The sequence below is a fragment of the Polistes canadensis genome, unplaced genomic scaffold (genome assembly GCF_001313835.1).
Source record: "Polistes canadensis isolate GaletaPanama2010 unplaced genomic scaffold, ASM131383v1 scaffold_269, whole genome shotgun sequence".
NCBI classification, from domain to species: domain Eukaryota; kingdom Metazoa; phylum Arthropoda; class Insecta; order Hymenoptera; family Vespidae; genus Polistes; species Polistes canadensis.
Window position 1 is genome coordinate 131569 of NW_014569816.1, and position 25401 is coordinate 156969.

At 32.6% G+C, this 25401-nt stretch overlaps 1 protein-coding gene across 1 annotated transcript; it reads left to right on the forward strand.

Annotated features, from left to right (window-relative positions):
- The first annotated feature begins 425 nt into the window (after positions 1 to 425).
- LOC106790924 (hemicentin-2-like) lies at positions 426 to 25401 on the forward strand. Its single transcript, XM_014756188.1, has 9 exons — positions 426 to 2008; positions 16145 to 16489; positions 17294 to 17608; positions 17759 to 17910; positions 18012 to 18156; positions 18516 to 18809; positions 19149 to 19538; positions 21071 to 21382; positions 24174 to 25401. The coding sequence occupies exons 1-9, from the start codon at positions 1924 to 1926 to the stop codon at positions 24782 to 24784; spliced, it is 2649 nt and encodes an 882-aa protein (XP_014611674.1). The 5' UTR covers positions 426 to 1923; the 3' UTR covers positions 24785 to 25401.

Consider the following 25401-nt stretch of genomic DNA (forward strand, 5'->3'; position numbering starts at 1 on the left):
ATGTATGCTATAGTAATAGAAAATAATTTCTACACAAAAGTAATTCACATTTGATATAGAAAAATCATAATATATTAAAGATAGAAAATATCTATATTGAGAGTGTAACAATGTAGAGTAAAAAAGAAACGTGTTTTTTTCTATTTTCTTTTTTTCTTTTTTTTTTTTTGAACGTTTATCCAGGTAGCCGATCGTTTCGTAAGATGGCCAAGAAAAGAGTTTGTTCGTCCGGGTCGAAGAAGGTGGCTATGGTTGGGTGGTAATGTTCAGGTACGATCCGTGGGTTCGTATTGGTGCGCGGCTCGATGGCCGGCCGAGGTAGAGGAAAAGTGATCGGACGAATACTTTGAGCGGCCGTCGGAGGGCGACGGAGTCGCACGATTCGTGCCGAGCCGAGCCGAAAGCTTGGTGGCCCCTGTCAGTAGGCCTGCCGCAACGCAGCAGTAAGCGCGCCTTCCGTCTTGCGCAGGGGTTTAACGCTATTCGGAATCTCTTTCTTCATTCGAATTTTATTTCTTTTTTCTCATTTCATTATTATTATTATTATTATTATTGTTGTTGTTATTATTATTATTATTATTATATATTTCGTATCAAGTGTTGAATTTTTTTCCGAACAATACAATCAATTTTGTACGATTATAAGTGGATAGAAAATAAAGGAGAGGACGATTCGAATGAGAATAAAAAAAGAAAAGGATCTCTCGATCTTAAACGTTTTTACGAAAATTGTTTCGCGTTTTTTTTTTTTTTTGGTAATGAACAATATTATTATTGTAATATATATATATTGAATGACGATATTATAATTTCGTTGATACTATCGCATAGTGGAAGTTAATTATCGCCGATACGGATTGTTGGAAAGTTTATTTGGATATAATTGAAATGATTTCTATAAATAATTGAGATCGAACAGAAGTGATTGAAAGATTAGAACGGTTTGAGAAAAGAGGAAAGAAAAATAAAGGAAAATAGTGAAACGGAAGAAGGATCGAAGCGAGACGTCGGAAGAGGAGTCGTTGAAGAGTGCAAGGATAATATCCTCTTAAGAGTACGTGTGTGAGATGTAATCGATGTCGGGATAAAAATCGTGTATAATACGAAGATATACGAGTATAGAAAGGGCATCGATATGACGTTCTCTCGTTTGCAGTCGAGGTGTTGCAGGAGGAGTATCCATTGGTTTTCGATTTTTATAGGTTGCTCGTAAATCGGCCCATTACGTCATTATCGTTAGACGATGACGGAAACTCGTTGGCGCATATGATAAGTTTACCGATGTATATAAAGGGTCGTCGATCGTTCGAGCGTGTACGGATATACTATATAAGGGATAGGATCGTTCGATCGAGTAAGTCCATTAACGTCGCGGCAATGACGATACGTCGAAGCATAAATAGACAGGTTGCTGTCGTCTTATGGTGAAAATGAACGATCGTTCTAACGAAGAAGAGAATAAAAGGGAGGACGACGACATTGTTGTAAGAAAGAAAGAAAGACAGATATATATATATATATATATAGTTTTATTTTCCTTTCCTCGTTCCATGAATGAAGAAACAAGAAAATCTTATCAGGAAAATATTCCTAAGTTTGAAATCAACAATAATTATCTTACGTGAGAAACTCTTACGTCAAATCGAATAAACCTTTTGTTGGTATTGATACGTGTCCTATTATTATGATGTGTTATATGTGTGTGAGTTAGTTTAAGTGATAACGAAGTAGGAAGAGGGAAAGGATCTAAATTTCGGATTATCGGAAGACCTGACTCATTGAAACTCGACTTAGCCAGGTACTTTGGGAGAAGTTATACCTTTGTGGAACGTTAAAGAGACTGATATTTGAACGAGAACGCCAGACAGGCGGATTGATAGAGATAAAGATAGATATTCGTCTATTCAGTTATAGCAACGCAGAATGCTCAGGAGAATGCTTTTACTGATGAGCGTTTTCGCTCGGTTTGCCGTTGCGGAAGTTGTCCTCAGCGACGTCGACGAACCCAGTAAGTCCTTTAAACTACGTATAACTGTTCTATCCTCGTTTATACTTTGGAAAATGAATAATACGTATATACGTATATTTATACTTATGTACGTATTTTATCTATATATCATCGTATGCAAGTATATTGTCATTGAGTAGTTTTCAGTATGTCGACAACTTTCTACGAACGACTTTTAACTTTCTTACGATTATCTTAATTTCTGATCGGAACTTTTTTTCATTCTCTCTATTGTTTCACCAATGAAATCTTCTACGTTTGAATATTATTAACGCTTTAAAAGTTTGACCTGTTTTAAATTAGATATTAAGGATTAAATTAGACGTTTCTACAAGTAACGAAGTATTTTTCGAAATAGTTAAAAAATAGTAATGAAAAGTTTGTAATCCGGTTCGATAGATTTATTGTATAGATATAGAAAAGGGAGAAAGAGAGAGAGAGAGAGAGAGAGAGAGAGAGAGAGAGAGAGAGAGAGAGAGAAATCTGTGAACAATATTTTCCCAAGAATGACATCCAGACAGATTAAAACGTACTGTCGTTTTTCATCGTTGACATTCTATTTTGTGGATTTTCCAACACAATTAGTTTCCAAATAATTCAAACAACAATTCGAACGAATTTCTAGGAAATTGGTATGAGTTCGTATAAATTGTGTTAATTGACTCAGATAATTGTACAATTCTTGTAATTAACTTACAGCATACGTTTTACGAATCTTACATTTAATTTTATGTTTAAATTTATATACGACAAGATGATTTCTTTATAATAAACGTGAATGATACTACGACACAATAAATATCCCAACGATAAACGATTTAATCTCGAAATATCGATTGTTATTATGGTTTAATGTTTTCGAGCACTTTTTCGTAATATGATACGTCGCTTGGCAGCATTTTTACGCGTCGCTCGTTGCTTCTCGATGTGAAGTAAAAAAAAAAGGAAAAAAAGAAAAATGTGGAAGGGCGTGGGTACTTTCAGAAGAGAAAAAAAAGTGAAAGAGAGAAAAAGAGAGAAAAAGAGAGAGAGAGAGAGAGAGAGAGAGAGAGAGAGAGAGAGAGAGAGAGAGAGAAAGCGTTTATCTAAAAACATGTGTAAAATAGAACGAGCTCGGATTAACAGAACCTCCGCTCATTTATCGTTGGCAAAGGTAAAAATCGTGCTTTTCATGTTACGCTTTGTCCTTGCTTTTTCAAGAATGGGTTAGTGTCGAAGAATGAACAAATCCACGCTCTTTAGTACAATGTATCATTCTTTATGATGTTTATTTACGATTCGCGTGATGTTACGTGATCAAATTTTGTCGTTTTTTCTAAGGTTAATATTATAATATTAGCTTTTAATTGACATAACGATTCGTAGGATCGATTAATGTTCTTTTGCTTAGATTTTCATTGCAACTATGTTAGTTAATGTAAGATTTTTTTCATTTTTACGAATAGAATATGCTTGTAAATTTATTGAAGTATTTTGGAGGAGTAATATTGATATGAGAAGGAAACTTTGAACAGCAGAAATATCCTTTCTGTTACTCCTTCTTTTGCATTGTATTAAAATTTGATAGGTTTATTTAATGATTTTAATCGGTCAACGATGTAAAAAGCAATATTGTTGATTGTTAATCATTATTAATTACATTTAGGAGTAATGTGTAATTTTATTATATATACAAGATATCCAAACATTATCTATACAAGTTTATAATTTAATGAAATTTCTGATGGCACGTGTATGATTATTAAACAAGAATTTAGGGGATACATATATATTTACCACATAATTAATTTTACTACAGTAACGATGTTACGAATATTTGATATATATATACACTATTAGTGATTAGCAGAATATCCAGTTAGTAATTAAATATTGACACCAAAAGGCTACAGAGTATTATATATTAATTTATTAGATATTAGTTGTGATTTTTGTCGTAGAGAAAATTACGTATTGTATAGTAGATTTTCGGTGAAAATCGACATTGACCTCAAATACTTATCTGAAGATATTGCAACACTTTGTTTTTCAGCAACAGGCATATGCAATTATTCATCATTTTTTAACAAGATAGCGAAAATTCGCAAGTTTTTAAATGAAACATTTTGAAACACAGGTGGATTGGTAATGTAATTTATTGACCGATTAGATCGTCCCATATCATGCTTTGCAATTTTTATTGAAGATAATTAACGGGATAATTTATGTATATAATATTATAATAATCCAAAAACGATATGTATTCGTTGAAATCATAAAAACGAATGAAAGTTAACAGCAATGAAAGAATCAAATGAATATAAATGTATGAATATTTTAAAGTATTTAATATATAAAGTAATGATTTATTATGTATTTCAAATATGAAAATAACTAAAATGTACGTGTGTCCGAGAACGATCGAATCAATTATGCTCATCAATAATGATCTAACGTAATATACAGAACGTTCACAAATTCTATACAAGCGTTATCAACATCAAGAGTAAAAGAAGACACGGCGCTTATTAATTTTGACACGGCCTAAAACGCGAATGGCATGGAGAATTCGGTTGTCAATAATTGTTTTGCGGTGTGTCCGCGTGTACGGCAGTCACGACTCGAGCCCGTACTCGACGACATCGGACAGGACCACAACCCGTTTATTTAATCGATGCATTATGCAAATTGACATAACGGCTCCACCTCGGATCCGGTAATCGACCAGTGTCTCTACGGATTCGCAATAGGTATATGACGTATATGTCGAATAATTACCAATAACAGTTCGTAAATTAAAAATCATACAAGTCTTTTTTAAAGTTCCTCATTATTATTATTATTATTATTAATATTATTTTTCATTTCTCCCCGCCCCTTTCCCTCTCTCCCTCTTCACTTCTTTTCAGAGGGTGCAAAATTGGGATAAGAGATCTAGCTAATCTCGAAGAACGTTATCATTTAGCGCGAATCGTGAGAAGAACGCGAAACTTCTTGACAGTTATACGGGAATCGTAATTACGAGCTAGTATTTCGCACGCAATGGGTCGGTCGTTGCCGTGGAGTCCTAAATTCAACCGAGAGGAGAAAAATGAAGAGAGTTATCGTTAATAGGCACGCGAATCTCGAACGTGAAAGACGTTAAAGTCGAGTCGAGTAGCCGAATTCTCTTATTAGGGTGTCAAAGATATAAATAGACTTTCGCCCGAACTAATATCGATGATGTTCGAATAAATGTTTGTACGAGTTAAATAGAAGAGTATTAGAAAGAGAGAGAGAAGGAGAGAAAGTAATAGTTTATTTTTAGCTTTTAGTTTTATCGCGAGAAATCTAATTTTCTTATTAATAGAAATAAGATATATCTTATATAAAATTTCTATAATATTATTCACATTTTATAAAATAATATATCGAATATTCATAGATTATAAATTCATTAAACTAATTTGTACAAATGTTAATTAGTTAATTAAAGTTTATAAACAAGATTGGATAGTTTACAAACACGTAACCTTTCTATAAGGAAAGATTCCCTGAGGAAATTTTTACTCGCGAAATATCGTTATATTTTCTATACGAACGATCGATTTTATCTCGCGTTGGGATTAGATGAGACGTTTCGTAGTTCATAAAGTATAAAATGCGCTATACCACTATGATCGTCCCCCTTTCTCTTTTTCTCGTCAAAAAAAAAAAAAAAAAGAAATACAAGTGTAATCGCGAGAGCATACAAGTTTGTGAGAAGGGAGAAAGAAAGAGAGAGAGAGAGAGAAAAATAGTCAAGATGGAAAGGGCAGACGATGTTTCATAAGAGAGAAAAGGAAAGACGATCCCTTGGGATATCATTCTTGTCTATATAGCTGTAGGCTATACTAGTAAGAGAGAGATGGAGAACAAAAAAATAGGTTTCAACGTCCAATGCGAGATACGCGGTAACGATCGGTGATTCGAGATAACCGGAAACTTCGCGTAGTTCAAGCTTCCGGGCATACGATGTCGTCTCTCTCTCTCTCTCTCTTTTTTTCTTCTTCTTTTTCTTTTTCTTGTTTTGTTTCTCTTCTTTTTTCTCTGATATACGTCGGTGGTTTACCTGTATATTCACGATACCAGAACATTTTACATTCTGTGTATGCGAGAAACGCAACGTTATCGTCCACCCTCTCAACTCTTAAAACTCGTTTGTAAAACGAATTGAATTGACATAATAAAAAGGGCCATTTTTTTAATTCAAACGTAGGATTATTCTTCCATAACGATGGCGAAAGAAATCGTCGTAGTTGTTCATTGCATTAAAGACGATTCGTTGATGTTAATTACTTTTTAATTGAAGAAGAGATTTACAATTAGATGAAATAAAAAAAAAAGGAAAGAAGAAAAAAGAAGAGAGAATGAGAGAGAAGAAGAAATATGAATAAAAATTGACGGGCTAAAAAAATAAAAAAGGAAATAATTGAAATTTAGTAAACGTATAACATCGGTCTCTCGTCCGTCTTTTCGTTTTCAGCTCATCGCACTTCCGTTTCACGCGTACGTAGACGTAGGTATCTATTCTTGATGCAATGTCGTAACATTTTCCATTTATAAAATAACGTCGTGCAAGCGTCATCCTCCTTTAGCAGTAGCTGCCAGAGCACGACCAAAGTTTTCGATTCGCATGGGAAACTATTCGATCCGATTTCCCTCGTCGCACGTGCTTCACGTAGATTCTTTCTATCTGCTATTCTAATAACAGAGAACGGAATATTCTCTTTCTCTTTCGACTATTCCTTTTGGATTTCGAAAAACTTGTCGGCACGTTTCCTACATTCGCGTGTATTTTATCCGCTTTTATTATATAATATTATATCGTCTATAAGATTATTTTACGATAAATTCTTTATCATTTTCTCATTTGTATCATTCGTTACTGTCAAATTTCTTACCAAAACTTTTTAAAGAATTTGCAAAGATGCACAATTTACTGCATTGCATTATCTGACATTTTTTGAACATTTTCAGATTGATTTATAACTCGACAAAGTATTCTACGCGTAGACAAAAGAGTGTACTTTAATTTAATATAARWWTCATTAAAATMTATTCACTTTTAGTATAAAAAATATTTACCAAAACTTTTCAAAGAAATTGCAAGGATGCACAATTTACTGCATTGCATTCTCTGACATTTTTTGAACATTTTCAGATTGATTTATAACTCGACAAAGTATTCTACGCGTAGACAAAAGAGTGTACTTTAATTTAATATAAGTTTCATTAAAATATATTCACTTTTAGTATAAAAAATATTTACCAAAACTTTTCAAAGAAATTGCAAAGATGCACAATTTACAGCATTGCAATCTCTGATATTTCTTTGAAAAGTTTCTGTACAAATTTTTATACTAAAAGTGTTTAAATAGTAATTTGATATTCTATAGGATATCAAAGTATTATATTTGATGCCTAGGAAAATTTCTCTAAAAAGTCTTATTTCCGACTTCTTCTGAAGGCTATTTGCATTCATATTAATGCCGAGGAATTACTAGTAATGACTGATTTCCTGCTTTGACGGTAACATATATATATGATAATTAGGAACCAAAGTATAATCATTGACAATTGCTTATACTTTAAGTTTTATATAATAATATAAATAAACGAGATTTTATATATACGGTATATAAAATGTAATAATGTTATGCTTTAATAAGTGTTTCTACAAATTTCATATTCCCTTTTTCCCTCGATATTTTGTCGAAAGTTCTTTTACGAAACTCGCGGAAAAGAAAACTTGGCAGGTGGTTTTTCTAATGTTAGAGAATATATTGAACCAATGGAAATGAAAAAAAATAAACAAAGAATCGAGAAACATCCAAGGATTATTTTTTTCGTCGGTGCATGTGCAATGACTTATTCTCTCTTTCACTCGCAAAAATAAGTTGGAAGCAGCCAGGCGATATGTGGTAAGAGAGAAAACAGGAGAGCACGGTATTTCAAAGTCCGGGTTGGGACTAACGAACGACTCACTCTCTCCTTCTCTCTCTCTCTCTCTCTCATTCTATCTCTCTCTCTCTCTCTTTCTGTAGAAAGATCAGTACAGGCTACTCGTAGCTGGTCAAACTTTTCGCTAGAGACCGTTTCGCGAAAAGCATAGTAGACGAAAATTTAGCTGGGAACTCCGACAAACTGTGACTAATGGACCACTTCGAAAGCCGTGGCTGAGTATTAACGGTTCGGCAGTCATCAGCTAGGCCCTTTTTCCTTCCCCCTTCTCTTCTTCCTCCTTCACCTCTTCCTACAACTCTTTTTTTATTTTAGATCATTTCTTTTTTACTTTTTAAATAGTTATATTTTCCTGAGATTCTCATAGGAATCAAATTTTCTTCTTGTCTCGCACATTCCAATTTATTTCTACTCTTTTCGTGTGTGCCCGGGTTTGTTTTATATTAATCGGACGTGTTTCGTAGTCGAGTTTTTTTTTTACGAGTAAAGAGATTCTATATGTTTTATTTGACAAACTTTTTAAGTGGCTCATATTTGTTGATAGCGTGGAGTAAAATAGAAAAGTATTATGGAATGTGTTTACAAAATGATCAATATTAATAGAAACTTTGATACGATACGTTGAAACGTTGAAATAGAATTAGTTGACAATTAATAATATCGTTGTTATTTTATTTTAGATTATTTCTATTATATATATATATTGGCAAGTGCAAAGAATCAGCTGTGACCCGATGTATAATATCGTAATAAAGTACTCATTTCAACGTCATAATTCATGTGATCATCGAAGAGAATAAAGAGAGATTTGCATGTAAAGTAAAGGATTTATTGTGTAGCGAACGGAGAGATCATTAGTTTTTTTTCTTGAACTAATTAGCGTTGAATTTTCACTCGAATCGCTTTACTCTATCCATTTTATTTGCATGTCGATTGTTACATAAATTATTTCCCGAGCATGGTTGTTTTATTTCGATTTATTTGCAAGCGCGCGGAAACTCAAATGTGAGTTATTAATGCTTTGATCGTTTACGTTGAGTGTGTATGCATATACATACAAAATTTGTATCCAACGTGAAAAATGTATAAAAATAAGGTATACAATAATTATATTTACAAAAGCATTATTTTTAAATTGTAAATAAAGCTTCAATTAATTAAGTAGTTAAGTCTTGCAAATAAATTTGTGTGTGTGCAATATGTTATATGTTATATGTTATATTATAATATTATTTATTATTTTACGGCATTTATATATTTTTTTAACATTTCACGTAAAATTGTTCGTGATTATTAAGTGTAGAAATTAATTCGATTCTTTAAAAAAAAAAACAAAGTTAGTATTTATTTTATTACAGCGAATTTTAATTTCAATACCTAATAAATGATTCCATTTATAATAATATCATTTTTGTTTTTATTCATTCGTGTTTATAATTTTATTTAATTTCTATATTTTATAATCTAAATATTTTTGTAACATCAATATCGGTATCAGTATCACTGGTGAATTTATATTCGATCGAAGAAAATAATTGTAAAAAAATCCAACGAATGGAAAAGACGTATCTTTCGTTCTTATTAAAGAGAAATTACCATCCGTTAATTATCATAATCTCTTTTGGAAGCAACTCAGAATTGGCCCTTTCTACGAGCCCTTTTCTCTTCATGGGTTCTTGTATATCGTTCAGGAGATATCTTACATTATCGTTATCTCTCAATTCCTGAGTAGGATCCAATCCGAAATCGTATATAGTTGAGGTATGCGATCCTGCTTTCAACGTCCGATTGGAAGAAGAAGGTTTCTGGTTGAAGGTATCGGTTGTGACCTTAGCTTTACAATAGCTCTCTTAGAAAAAACCTGGGTCCTTCTTTTAACGGAGGGATCTTCCTTTTTTTTCTTTCAAATGAAAATATTTGATTAGAACAGAATGTTGAAAGAATATATATATGTAAGTAAAATTGAAGTAATATATATATATATATATATACATATATATATAGTGATGGGAATGTTAAGAAGAGGAAAAAATAAAAAAATGGAAAGAGAGAGAGAGAGAGAGATAGAAGGGGGTAAGAAAGGGGCACAGTTCAGTATAAATGTTTTAATTAAAAATCTTTCGAAAATAATTCTATCCTTGTTGATATCAATTTTCGAAAGAATCCTTTTTATTATAATTCCATGTATCGTTTTATCATTTATAAGTATGTAAGTAATACGAGTAAGACTTTGTTTTCTCTTGAAGTAAATTCTAGCGAGAATATGCAAACATCGTTTACATTTGGAATAGTAAGCATCGAGGATATTATATTAAGCAAACAAATGCAAATTAGTGCTGAAGTAATAGTCGATATTTTGACTTTGTATTGCTTCGATAGACGATTTTACAGATAAGAAGTGTTTTCTTCTTTTATCGACAGTACTAAATGTAGTAGAGATATAAGAAGAAGAAGAAGAAGAGGAGGAAGAAGAAGAAAAAGAAGAAGTGGAACGTTGCTTCGTGTTATTTCCAGTTCGATGGATCGACAAATCACTCTCTTCCTAATCTCTTCCATTAAGGTTAATACATATATTGAACAACTTACGTGATTTGTACACTGATCGTGCTTCCTCAAATTAACATTGTAAACGAGCCTAAACTGATATAAGTTTAAACTATTTCTATATTGTAAAAGAACGAGATGTTTAATAAATTAAGCTAATCAATAATTCATATGAAAATATTGTATTTATATAGAGTGTTAACGAAAAAAAGGTATCCGATATTTTAAAAGATTATAAATGATCAAAAAATGTTTCAAAAAAAAGAGTTTCAAAAAATTAATTCTTTTCGTTATAAATTAATAATATAATATACTAAATAAACATTTACTAAAGATTTTTTCTTCTTTAAATATTAATCGAATCTGGTGATATTTGCGAGTATTTGAAAGTCTCTATATGTATCACAGAATAATTAAAACAAAAAACCGTTGTGATATTTGTTTCATTCAATCGAAAATTCTCGTGTCTGGAAAATATGTAAAAATTAAGAAAAAATTTGATATATTTTGAAATTTTATATCCAAAAAGGAAAGAATGCGCGCGACTCATGTTGGTTAAAAAAAATGTGTGATATTTAAGGACATGATGCAGTGACAGGAGCGGGTGACACAAAGCTGATTCAACGTTATCAATCAAGAAATTTTCCTGTCAAAGATGTGTCTCGCTTTGGTTGCCTAATTAAAGGAAAAGTTGATAAAATCGTGGACAAAATTTGAGCGGAACAAATTGCGAAAGGTCGTTGAATGAGAAATGGCACACAGAGATTTGGTTCGATAAATTTCATTTAAAATATAGTTAAAAACACATATTGTTTCACTTATACATTTATTTCCCACAATCCAATACGAAAAACGTAATAAAAATTTTTCTTACCAATTCCCGATAAAAAAAAAGATATGTTAAGGTAATTTTAAATAATTTTTTCGATCGAATAATTTTCCAAATGCATTTGATATTATTTTAATATATTCGATGTTCTTCTAAGAAGAAATAGAGAATGGGGAGAGTCATGGATATTAATGGATTATCGGAGATATCGATACGAGATTAATTATGAAATTAGGAGAGAGGAAATTATTTAGTCTACATGTATATATATATATATAAATGAGTACGTACGCATGTGTACTTTCGATATTATGTATATGTCTCTGCGTGTTTCTAGGGACGTCGCATCTAATGTCTCGATCTAAGCTTCAAATGTATTCGGATCTATGTTCTATCTAACCCTTCTATTTATCTAACTGTCGGTGCTTCGGTTTGTTTCCAATGTATACACTGTAACGTCACTGGAGCACTTCACGATACTAGACACTAGTTGAAGCAGCACTTCACGATACTAGATACGTCCAAAGATAATATTCGGACGTTTACATGGGAGAATACGTATGTATGTACTTCGTCGTTTGGTAGGATCACCCAGGACATTTTATCGTTTCCTGTCGTAATTTCCTGTATATTCGAAACTTTATCAATGTTAATATAAAAAGATGTTATATATATATATATTTTTTTTTTGTCCTTAATATTTTGCTACTTTTTTCTTTTACATAATATTTTTTTTTAGTTAAACATTAAATCAATTGAACTATTTTATTCATATTTATTATACGTGAAAGTGATATATATACTTTTGTAGAACAATACGAAAAATAAATTAAAATGTAATGGATGTAAACGCATTGGGCATTTTTACTGGGAATAATATACAATAAAAAAGAAAAATGTATTGTGAAATTTTTTAATTATATAAATACTTTTGTTATTTTCACTTTGGTTATATTTCAAACGATTTATACTTTTGTACGGAACACGTAGAAATTCTATTACAATGAAAATGCGTATTACTTAGAAAGATGCAAAAGGGAAACATTGTCGTGTAATTTGTATAAACAGTAGTTGTGAGAAACTTCTCTAACAAGAGAAAAGACGCATAACCCTTTGCTTGATGTACCATAAAATTCATTTGTAAGATGCACTGAAAGAAACTCAAGGTACAACGCATGAAAAACATTAATAAGGAAATTTGGTATTGCAACATGACCGCGTTAAATTAATATTTATCAAAAAGTTTTTCCTAATTTATTTTTCTTGTTTATATTATTACATTTTCTTTTTCTTCTTTTCCTTTTTATTTCGAATTTTTTCAATGAAAAGATTAAATAGGATTTAATATAAGGAAAAATTTATAAACGTGGATTGAAATTACTTCTACTAATAAATAAAAAAATAAAAATAATAAAAGAAATTATACTTAAAAGATGTTATACAAAAATTTTCATGCGAGCGTTTAGTAGAAAAAAAAAAAATAATAATGACGATAAAAAAAAAGAACAAGAGAGAAGGGAAAGGAATTAAGAACAGCAAGAATAAAAGGAAGAAAAAATAAAGAATAAACAACGAGAAGGATAAATTTTGAAACAAGAATACTTGATATCTTATAAAAGAAGTCAAAAGAGATCTACCGAAACATTAATCTCCTGAGTTGCTGATTCAGATAAAAAACATTTAAGTTCAGAAAAAAGATAAGAAAGCTAATTCGTCCGTTTCTCATAAGTTTGGATAGCCAGTCTTGATGACTTTCGAACCTTCAACACAAGTGGATTGCTACTAGAGAGTGATCAACGTAAATGAAGGCATAAGTAAACATTAGATTTGTGGAAAGCTAATGGGATTATTAAACCGAGGAGTTCAGTAAATGAGGTAACATAAATTAGTTTCCAAGATCAATGGATAACTTTTATCCTATTTTCTTTTTTCTTTATTATAAATAATATAATAGCAATTTTTTCGTTAAAATCGATAAGAAAAATATTAGGACAAAAGTGTTATTTAACAATTGTTTATTGACTTTAAAGACAATTAATGTTTCATTATAATATGCTTTATGTATAGGTGGAAAATTGATAGTCCTGTCTAAACTATCACGATAACAATGTTATTCACGGAAATAACTTGTCTTTTCTGTTCAAGTATTCGTATGATAAAGATGATGGTACTCGTAGATGTTTTTTTCCTGCTCGTTTAATCGTTCAACAACTATTCGTAGAATGAATTTTCTTGCTTGTAATGTTTGATCACTAATGACTATACTCCTTGCATGTCAACGGTGATAATTTATGGATGGATGATAATTGGCAGAAATTCTTTCGACCCTCGTTAACGTTCTACTTACGATGATTCAGCATAGAATTAATATAATATAGATCGTGTGTGAACTCTGAAATAAAAGTTTCTTTAACTTTTCGTATTTATTATAAGGATGTTTGTTATTTTTTTTTCTTGTTTAATATTTTGTTTCTTTTTATTTCCATCCATCTCGTTCCATCTAGCTTTTTTTTCTTTTAATTTAACGATCGATACAAATATTCAAACGTTCTTTTGTTGTACGTTTCATTTTTATTTAATGAATAAAAATGATTATATATGTTTTCTTGCTATTTTCATTTTTATTTCAAGCAAAGTTTGAATACGTATATCGTTCTATTATTTTTATTTTCATCGCGTTTATTTTGATAATAGCTTATTAATTGATTTGTTTTGGAGTTTTACTCGCATATTCGTTACTCGTTATATTTGTTATTTGCAAATGAGTTTGCCAAATACTTTAGTTCGTTGTTATAATATTTTAAATCGTCTAAAGGGAACAAAATTTACGATAGAATGGATGCTTATCCACGTGTGTATATATGTGTTTATGTATTAAATATTTTAATATTTATATATACGTAGAACTAGTTGCAACGAGTTTCATTCGTGAATTCGGATTATGGATTCGCCTAATATACAGTATACTTGGAACGCTAACAAGCGATTATATCTGACGACATGAACGATGATTATACGCATATAGAAACACGAGCGAAGATAATGTCTGTGTATATGCGTTCGTGTCTCTGTGTATGTGTAAGCAAGTACAAAGCGATCATAGATCTGAATTACAGACAGTGTTAACAAATCCGTTATTATTATATTTGCTAGTTTAAATAGCTTTTTGTAATATGTAAAATATAAAAATAGGAAAATATGAAGAAAAATAAATGAAGAAATTCTGTGATATTGTTAAAAAAAAAATGTTAATAAAAAGGCAGAAGTTTCTTTTATTAGATATAAAAATGAATGTGAAATTATTGTTAAAATAAGATAATAGAATCGAGAAAATGCACTATTCTTGGTTGACGTATTCGCAGTTTAGATCGCGTGAAAACGTATTTCAGTGGTCTTTAAAATGACGAGGAAGGACATAAGAACGATAGAAACGGATGGGAGTTAGGAGAAGGGAAATTCAAATCGCAAGCTCGTAGTCGAATAGTTAACGACTGTCGCGAAATGCGTGTTTCTTCTCAGTAACATAAATTATATCGATATGATTAATATTGCTATAGTATCGTTCAGGAAATGTTGTTATGTTGCTCGTAAAATAATAATAGATGATATAGCTAGCTTTAACGAAAGGAAATAATCTTCGTGTGTTATGCAGATAAAAAGTTCTAAAATGGAATGTTATATATTAACATATGTATGTATTTAGGTATAGAATTATTTGATTGATTAGGTAATATCTAAAAGTATAATCTATTAATCAACTAAATATTTTTACTTGTCTTTTCGATCGACACATTTTCTTGCCTTTTTTTTTTATTTTCTGCACAAGTTTACGTATTCTAGTAAAATCTTCATTTAATCTTATACCAAAAGGATTGTTACTAATGTATCATATTAATAGAAAAGTAGATAAATTTGGATATATATTTTTGTACGTGCACGTTCCGTGAGAGGACATTGTAATAAATCTATTTTTGTTTTTGCTATTTTTTTGTGTCTTTGCCCATTAATGGAATACGTTTGTATTGTAACCACGGCATACAAAGGTAGTTGATACCCTGAATACAGAGAAGTTCACTGGACTTCTAACAATTTGCAGTTAAGTCGTACGACTCGCGTCAGAGGAAATCGACTAAAACTCGAAATTTGCGGTTGCGGCAAGAAAATCTACGACGTCTTTGCGAACGTTGCGCGAACGGCCAAAGAGAGATAGATATCGGTTCCGTGTGTCTTCGCTTTTCTCTGGATCTAACGAAGTAACTCGGCTACGTGACTTGTTTTTAAACATTATTACTAGCAGTAGTCTTTACCTCGTGATTCTTTACTTCTCTTAGGGAATTTGATCGTACCACCAACTCGAAAGAAAGATAGTCCAATTAAATACCCTAAGAGAAATCGTTAATGTCTTTGTCATTTATTTTAACGATTGATGTAAATTCTAACAAAAAAAAAAAAAAAAGAAGAGAAAAAGAAAAATAAACAAATTACGAGTTAAAAGTAACATTATATTTTTATGTGTTTTTACCAACGAAGAGAAATATTTTTAATGTTAATTGAGAATAATATTAATTTGATGTTTAAATTATACAGTTGATTGCTTCAAATTTATATTAAATTATTAGAGTAGAGAGAGAGAGAGAGACAGAAAAAAAAGGTATAATTACATAATAGTTAAGAAGGAGTAAGTAGAATAGTCTATATATATATATATATATATTTCTATATAAATAAATATAATAAATGTAAATTATTGGAGAATGCGGCTTAAAGAAAGTAGAAAAGTCACAAAGCATTCGATTTTTCAGTTCCCGTATTAGACATAACGGCGGTGTCTGGTTTCAAAGCGCAAATACCTTGTGATATCGAGCCACCGACGAAAGACGAGATGGTTATCATGGTCTTTTGGTACAAAGACGGGAAGGAAGGCGAGCCAATATATAGTATGGATGCCCGCGGTAGAGCCGTAGGTCAAGCAAAGCTTTGGTCGGATCCATATGTATTTGGGGAAAGAGCCACTATGAGGACGAACGTGACGCCAGCTGAATTAGAGATCGATCCATTGCATTCGGACGATGGAGGAGTATATATATGTAGAGTGGACTTTAAAGATAGCCCAACGAAGAATCAGAAGATCAACCTAACCGTTATAGGTGAGCTTAATTTATCCTTTCGGTATCATTTCCCTACCCTTCTTCCATTTTTCTTCGACTATTCTTTTTTGAACAATGTAGGTCAAGTGTTTTGTCATTCTTTCAAATAATTACGAACTCATTAACCGAGAATTCGAAAAAAAAGCCCGCGAAATTTCAAATCTTTCCTAAAAGCGTAGAAAAGTTTAGAAGATGAAGATGAAGAAGAAGAAGAAGAAGAAGTAGTAGCAGTAGTAGCTTATTTAACTGGAAAAAGGGAAGTTCCAAAGTCGGATAGATCTCTAATGAAGTATAAAAGAGAACGAAGATGGGTCATCGCTTAACGAGTTTGACTAGCTTTCGATTGGCTAAAGCTAACGCGATTTCGAATTAATTAATTTAGTATAGTAATTGTTCAACAGGTGTTGACCTCATCTGCCGTTAGTTGCATTTTTATTTTATCTATTGGATCTGTCAAACATAGTTGACTAACTTTACTTTTTTTTATTTTATTCAAACATTTTAACTGACCAAATTGATTATTATCGAAATAATTTTTTTTTGAAGATTTTTACTTCTTGGTTGAAATTTTTTCTTGTTTGTTTTTTTCCCCCTTTTTTCTTCCATTCGAAACCTTCGAATTTCATTGATTTATATGTTATTATTATTATTATTATTATTATATACCTATAAATTCCCAAGCATTTCTCTAAAGTGATTCAGTAATTACTGTTATTACTAATAGAGTTCCATGATAATATAAAAAAGTAAATAGTTTGACGAATTTGGCTAAAGAATAATTTGTGGATTTTTATCGAACGGCAGTGCCACCCTCGAAACCAATAATCTACACGGGTTCGAATAAAGTTATGGCCAAGATATTGCAACCCTTCAACGAGGGTAACGAGATGTCGTTGTTGTGCGAAGTGATCGGAGGTTCACCACCACCGAGAGTCTGTTGGTATTTTGAAGGAAAATTGTTCGACGATACGTATACGTTAGAGCATGGGGATGTTACCATAAATCGTTTGGATGTGTCGCGAGTTACAAGGGATTTTCTAAGAGCTAGACTGATTTGCAGGGCGAGCAATACTCAACTCATGTCTCCGTTAACGTCCGAAATTATTCTCGACATTAATCGTGAGTTTTCCAATACTTCATTGTTTAATTAAGAGTGTTTTCTAACTTTGCATGATATTAAAATGACTTACATGTAGGATATAAATATTATTAATATCGTTTTAAAAAATTAATTCGATATATATATTCGAATAAATATTTTCATTTTAGTCAAACCATTATTCGTTAATATAACAAATAAATTAAATCACATATCGGCATTAAGAACGTACGAAATAGAATGTGCTAGTTCCGGTTCGAGACCCGAAGCTATAATGACTTGGTGGAAAGGTACTCATCAAGTGAAACATATGGCCAGAAATGTGAGTGGAATTGCTATTAAAGTTGTAAAACGAAATATCAAATGTTTAGATGGAAAAGTTCCTTTCATTTTATACGAGCTTAGATACTGAGTTCTTCATAGTTTGCAGATAGTCCGAACATAACAAGAAGTATGTTGAGTTATGTCCCTACCATCGAGGACGACGGAAAGTATTTGACTTGTCGTGCCGAAAATCCGGTTGTACCTGACAGTGCCTTGGAAGATAGATGGCGATTGCTCGTTCATTGTAAGTGATTTTGAGAGAACTTGGACGTCCAGCACAACTTGGAAATAGATTAATCATTAAGTGAATTATTCTTTAAATCCTCTACCGTTGGAATATATTATTATTATTATTATTATATACATTTTTTCGATATTATTTTTCGAATATAACATTTTACTTTGTTATTCATCATTGGAGTGTTTTTTAATGGAATTAAGAAAAAATATATATGAAAAAGTAAACAGTTTACTAGTATAAAATGATTTAAACGTGTATAGAAGTAAATTGAATGACGCATAAGATTGTTTCATGTGACGAGAAAATATTTGTGGGATATCGGAGTACCGGTGCGATCGATTTATCGCGTTTGCGGCTTACAGACGCTCCGGTGGTCACGATCAAATTGGGCTCGAGTTTGCGGGCGAACGATATAAACGAGGGTGACGACGTCTACTTCGAATGCGATGTCCGGGCCAATCCAAAAGCTTACAAGTTGGCCTGGTTCAAGGACGGCAAGGAATTGCATCAGAACGCGGTAGCAGGGATCATACTTCCTGGTGGTAATTCTTTGGTTTTGCAGAGTGTTACTAGAAGTTCAGCTGGCGAGTACTCGTGTATGGCTACCAATCTTGAAGGAAAATCTACCAGCAGGCCGGTTACTTTAGAAATAATGTGTAAGTCAAATTATGGATAATGGAAAAATGAATTTTATGATTATTACATTAGAATTCGATAGAACAAATTTACATTTAAATGAATATTTAAAAGAAACAACCCTATATTACATTTTTACGTCATACGTTTTGTATTCTACCATGATATATTCTGGATTTGTTTGATTTGAAATTTGTGTGTTATAGAATAAGGGCATATGTTGCATTAATAACAATTTCACTTGTCGAATCTTTTTCTGATTTTTTATACATTTACAATAACAAATCCCACATTCACTATTATTATTAATGATTTAATTAAAGTGAAAAAAAAAAAGGAACGATTATTTGATATTTCAGATGCCCCGATTTGCAAAGAAGGCTCATCAACGCAAGTAGTAGGAGCGTTGAAGCATGAGACGATATTTCTGGTTTGCGGTGTACAATCGAAACCACCTCCTACGACCTTTCACTGGACGTTCAACAATTCTGGCGAGCTGATGAATATGCCGTCGAACCGATTCACGCAGGTCAAACCGTCGAGCCTCGTCACGAACCATTGGCACGGCTCCAGAATGAATTACACGCCGTCTAACGACATGGACTATGGGACGATAGCTTGTTGGGCGAGAAATCGTATAGGATTGCAGAAAACGCCCTGTCTTTTTCAGATCATTGTAGCTGGGAAGCCATACCCATTGCAGAATTGTACAGCCGTACAATCGACCGAACCCTTTCCCTATCGAATGGGTAAGCGAACTGTACTATCCTATCTTTCTATCGCTTTGGCTACCAAGCCAACTTTACATAACTCGATATTCTTATTTTACATGCTAGTGATTAGGAATAACGATTACTTTCTTCTTCTTATTTACCAGTAGACATAATTCAAAAATATTCATGATTAATTAGTTAATTGTGTCTTATCTTTTCTAACCGTATCTTGACTATTCTATTCACCCACGATATCATTTATGAATATGAATTGAACAAGTAAATTGTTAATGAAGGGGTACTTAACTAAACACAGTCCTTATAATCTCGAACAAAAATCCTAACTAATTTTTCCGAGTTTATTTGAAAAGTAGGTAATGCTTCTAAAAGTGTTTAGTATAAAAAAAAAGAAAAAAAAAGAAAAAAAAAAAAAAACGGGGAAAGAAAAAAGAACGTGGTATCGCGCGAGTGAATTCTCTTAGAATTTGTCTCTTAGGGCGTTTATTAAAGACGATAGGGTAGTTTCGCCAGTGAAAAACGCAAACAGTCGACCGAGAAATGTCTTTTCTCTCTTTCTCTTTTATTTGTACTATTCTGTATTTCTCTCGGTGCTACGTCACGTCGAAAGAAACGGTCTCACGTCAGTGACGTTTTTTTTTCCGTAAAGTCAGCAGCAACGTTGTGTATGCTGCCGTTGTCGGATGAAAGAGAGTTGCCGCTCTTTGCTTGGAAGGGGAGCAGCTAAGTGCTGAGAAACAAGTGTTCGGATTTCGACGGCACAGCATTTTGCAATGTAGGTCAGGTGCTACCGGTTTCGTAACTTCGACCACCTCGCGATCTTCCCCTCCTTGTTTCTTTATTCCTGAACAATTAAATACTTTTTAATAGTTTTGACGAATGCGCACACTATATAGGAACTATACGGATAAATTCTTTTTTCCTTTTATTTTCGATAGTACTATCTTTGAAATTTTACAAAGGGACAAGAGAGAGAGAGAGAAAAAGAAAAAGAAAAGAAAAGAAAAGGAAAGAAAAGAAAAGAAAAGAAAGGGGAAAGAGATAAAAGTCGTTAACGTCGATTTACACCTTTCCATTGAACGACGGTGAATGATAGAAACGTGTCTTTTCGAGAGTTTAAAAAGTATCCAAGAAGAACAAAAAAGAGACGACGACGACGACGACGATATCGTCGGGCTGGATTTCTTCAACGTTCCATTTAGACTTTTTATCGAAATTTTAAAATTTTACATCGTAAAAAAGGGGATGGACGATAAAAGCAAAAGATTTTTTTTTTGTTAGAGAAAAAAAATAATGTACGTTTCGTATGTCATTTGGGAGAAAGAACGAAATAATCAAGAACTGATGTATAGTGTATTACGTTTTGTTATAAATATTTAGATACCAACTAATCCAGAATAATCAAAGTTATAATTTTCATCTCATTGCTTTAAAGTTGAGTTCGTTAACGTAAATTAGTCTATTTGGTTTTTGTCGTGATTAAATTGCAAGAGTTTTCGTTGTCTCATGAGAATCGTTCGTGTAGATAAGCACGCGTCTATGTAAAACAGGACAAGAAGATTTTAAAGCTACCGACTCGAGGGACGCCGATTGGTTGATCGTCAGGTGCTCCGAGGGATTCGACGGTGGTCTACCGTTGACTAATTACGAGTTAGAGGTTTACAGTGAAGATAATGTTTATCTTGTAAATACCATTTACCTGAATCACACGGATAGATCAACTGGCCCGGTTTTTGAGGTATCAGGCTTGGAACCAGGATGCAATTATAGATTACACCTTTACGCAGTTAATGCTAAAGGTCGAAGTGATCCTGTCGTCCTTGAACCCGTCACACTCAAAGGAGTCGCAATGTATACCACAGGTAAGGAAGAAAATAAAACTTTGACCCTTTTTTTTTTATCAATTATTTTTAACCTTCCGACCTTTTTCAATAATTTATCCCTCCTGATAGATTAGAAAAACATAAAACGAATGAAAATTGATAATATAAAAGAACCATAAGGTATGCGTATAAAACAAATTGTAATTAAGAAATTTTGATTTACACAATCAATCGATGATAAATTGATAATAATTTTTCACAAAAAGCTATAGTAATGAGATCAATATTTTACATATGTATGTATGTATATACATGTCATGAATTAAGATCGTCATTAATCATTGATCTCATCTTATAATATTTAATTTTTTATTTTTTGGGTAGAAAAATTCGATCCTTCCAATAATTTATTCTTCCTAATGGCTTATAGAAAGACATAAAATGAATGGAGATATTGAATATTTAAAACAAATCGGTCATAAAACCTCAGAGCATCAAGCTACAATAATTTTCTATAAGAAATTAACGTAATATGATCAATCTTTTTTTATATATTTCATGCTTTAAGATCTTTATTAATCACTGTTTCTATAATATAATATTTATCTCTTATATTTTGAGTAGAAAGATGGGCACAGCAGCGTATTTTCTAGATAATTGAGATTGCAAATAAGTGGTATAATTTTTCTGAACCCCTGTTGAGATGTTGGCCCTTATTACATATATGTATGAACAGTTATTTATTGCCAGGGTCTTGAAAAAGTCGACGGCTCGCAACGTTATCGACGAAGCATGAAGTGTTATCTATTTTTCAAGTACGATATTCCAAAATTAACATAAACTCACAATTAGATTGCATACATTTTATTTTTGATATCTTAATTACGATCATGCCTGACGATAAATACGAGGTATCAGTAAAAATATTAAAAAAAAAAGAAAACAAAAATAATTTCTATCCGAATACCTCTAATCGAAAAAAAAAAAAAATATCTAATCGCAAATGACGAACGTTAACGAACCGGTTTTAAGATACGAAATAATAAGCATATTATTATAGCTGGAAGGAAGAAAAAAAAATAAAAAAAAAACAAGGAAAAAGAAAAGAGAATGCCATCAAGTCGCGCATGTCGCTCGAGAATTTTCTCGGGAACAGGATCGAGAATATTATTACATGCCTTCCAACGTTCTTGTTTACTTTCGTTACTTCTTCTATTCTTCTTTCTATTTCTCATCGCGAGCTATAGTAATAGAGGAAAAAATGGGAAAAAGGAGAGAGAGAGAGAGAGAGAGAGAGAGAGAGAGAGAGAGAGAGAGAAAGCATTTCCTTCTTCTTTTTTTTTTTTTTTCTCTTTCCATGGCAGCCTCCTCTCCTCCTTCGGCAGCATCCATCGTACGAGCTGAATTAAAATCGCATAAACGAGCCGAGTAGCTCTCCTCCTCTCATTCTCGGCCGCATTTATCGTCTTTAATTTCCATCCTCATGCGTAATTCATACTGGTTACGCGGTACGATTCCGTTCTATGAAAAGGTATAGTATACGCGTGCGTGTGTAACGAGTTCTTCTTTCGAAAGCATTCGCGTTTACGTTCGTGTCTCTTTCTATTCGTCGTTTTGCGGTTTGCCGATTGAATCGTTCCTTATTACAAATCGTGCAAATTGTGGTTTTTCTGGTTTTTTTTTTTTTTTTTGAATGCAACAACTATAAGATTAGTCGATAGTAATACTACGTTTACCTAAGCAATACAAAGTAAAACGATATCAAATGATGATATTGCTTGGTATCATTTTTTATATGAACAAATAGAGGAGACAATTGTTTAAAGAAAATTCAAATAAAACGATCTCAAATGAATACATAGTAAAAATTAACGAGTTTATTTCTTTTTTGTGTAATGAAAGTGGATTAATTGTTACGTTTGTTATGGTGGAGGATGATGGGGCGCGACCAGGGAAGGGTTATTTAATTTTTGTTACACGAAGATGTTTAAAGAGAAATTTGTATATAACAATTTATACGAACTGCAAACAAAACGATCTCTTAAATAGATATATTTAAAATTCAAGAAGGCATTATTATTTTTTCGTATTTTTAAAAAGAATCCTCTGAAAGAGAGGACGACACTAGGTATGTGTGTGTGTATAAGCTAACATATATATTTTTCATAGGTAGGTACACACATATATACGAAGATATAAGTAAACACATAGGGATAGAAGAGGCTAACAAGCCACTGCGTTTTCTGAATTCCAAAGAGGTCATCGTTCTTTGCGAACCGGTTCTCCGTTTCCTCTTAATCTTCGCTTCCGGAATCTACCTGCGTTTTCTTCGTGATCCAATAACAGAGAGAAAAAGCGAATTCCGTTTACCGGACACGTCTGTCCGAGATCGGCAAGCGTTCGGACGAGAGAGAACCAACCCTCTTTTCTTCCTTTTCTTTTCCTTCCTTTCTTCCTTTCCTTTCGATAAGAAGAATGATTCTTCCGAAGACGAGCCAATCTTAGCTGGTAGACTTTGCTTCGATTACGTTGCAGTCTTTTCCTCGCGACTCGCCGTGGGTACAAATTAGTCACCAATTTGATCTTTCCATTTCTCTTAGAGTAAATTTAGGAAAACCCTTTTTTTTCAACAAAGAGAGAAAGAGAGAGAGAGAGAGAGAACAAAATAATGAGAAAGCATTTGAACAAATCTTTTAATCAAATTTTAACTATACACATTCCTTAAATTCTTACAATTATTATTAAATCCCTGAATGTTTAATTACGAATTCGTTAATATTCAATAGAATAACGATGTAATTTAGTTTATTATTGATTTGATTCTTCTAAGGTCGTGGAACGTCCGAAGAAACAACAGATTATAGTCTATTGGTGGCTTGCTTCGCCGGTGGTATAACTGCAGTTTGCATACTTATAGTCGGAATAACTTTGACACTTCATCGTCGTAATCATCCGATGCAAGGTATAAAAACATTGACGGAGGTGGTTCAATATGACAGTAAAGATAATCGAATGTTGGCAACAACAACTACCACTATGTCTGGTGCAGCTACAACTACGATGATGAGTCATTTTAATAAGGACATAAGAGATGAGTTTAAGGAACGTAGTAGTAATGCCGTGCCAACGGATTTAACTGATGACGATCCAGATTTGATACCGAACAAGCTCCTAGAGCAACGACCCGACATTTTCGAGCCAAACTATGCGCCAAGTGAAGCGAATAGAACGAAAGACTTTGGATGCCTCGAGGAACTTGACTTTTCTTCACCATCATCGTCGGTTATACACGCGAAGGATTCCTGGATTTACCCGAATGGTTACGTTGAAAGAGGAGGATCCGAAAGGAGTCTTAGTCCAGCTCGACCTAGCACCTTACCGGTTCATCGTACTCATGATATTTATACGAGGAGCCTTCGTGTTCAGGAAAGCTGTATATAGATGATTGACTTGAAATAGAGAGAAAGAAAGACAGAGAGAGAGAGAGAGAGAGAGAGAGAGAGAGAAATTGAACGAATGAATCCGTCTGCGTGCGCATGTTTGTATAATGGTAGAACCATTTTGACTATTTCAATTCTCGTACCATACGTCGTTTATTCGACGTTTGTACATAGAGACAATAAATATCGCTAAGATTCACTGTCCTGTCCTATCCGTTTAATCGTGTCTTTCCCGATGTCCTGTTTCTTCTTCCTTCCTTCCTTCCCTAACTCTTTCCCACCCTCCCTCCCTACCTCCTTTCTTTTCCTACTTTTTAGAATTTAGGATAATTGTTAAATGAAAGCTAATGGTCATTTCACGAAGAAAGATCGCGTTTGTAAATAGACAATAAATTTCTCGTCGTTTAAGATTCCTCGTATTATAATCCCTTTAATTTTCGTTTATTGGACACGTTTAGCGATTATCGTGTCAATACAGAGGGTTAAAAAGGGTTCATGGGATTCTTAAGGTTCAACACTCGTGTCACATTTGTCTTTCGTTTTCATTTATCAACTCCTCGTGAGTTTATGTAAACGTTTGTATATATGGATAATAAATCTCGTTGTGTAATAATTTTC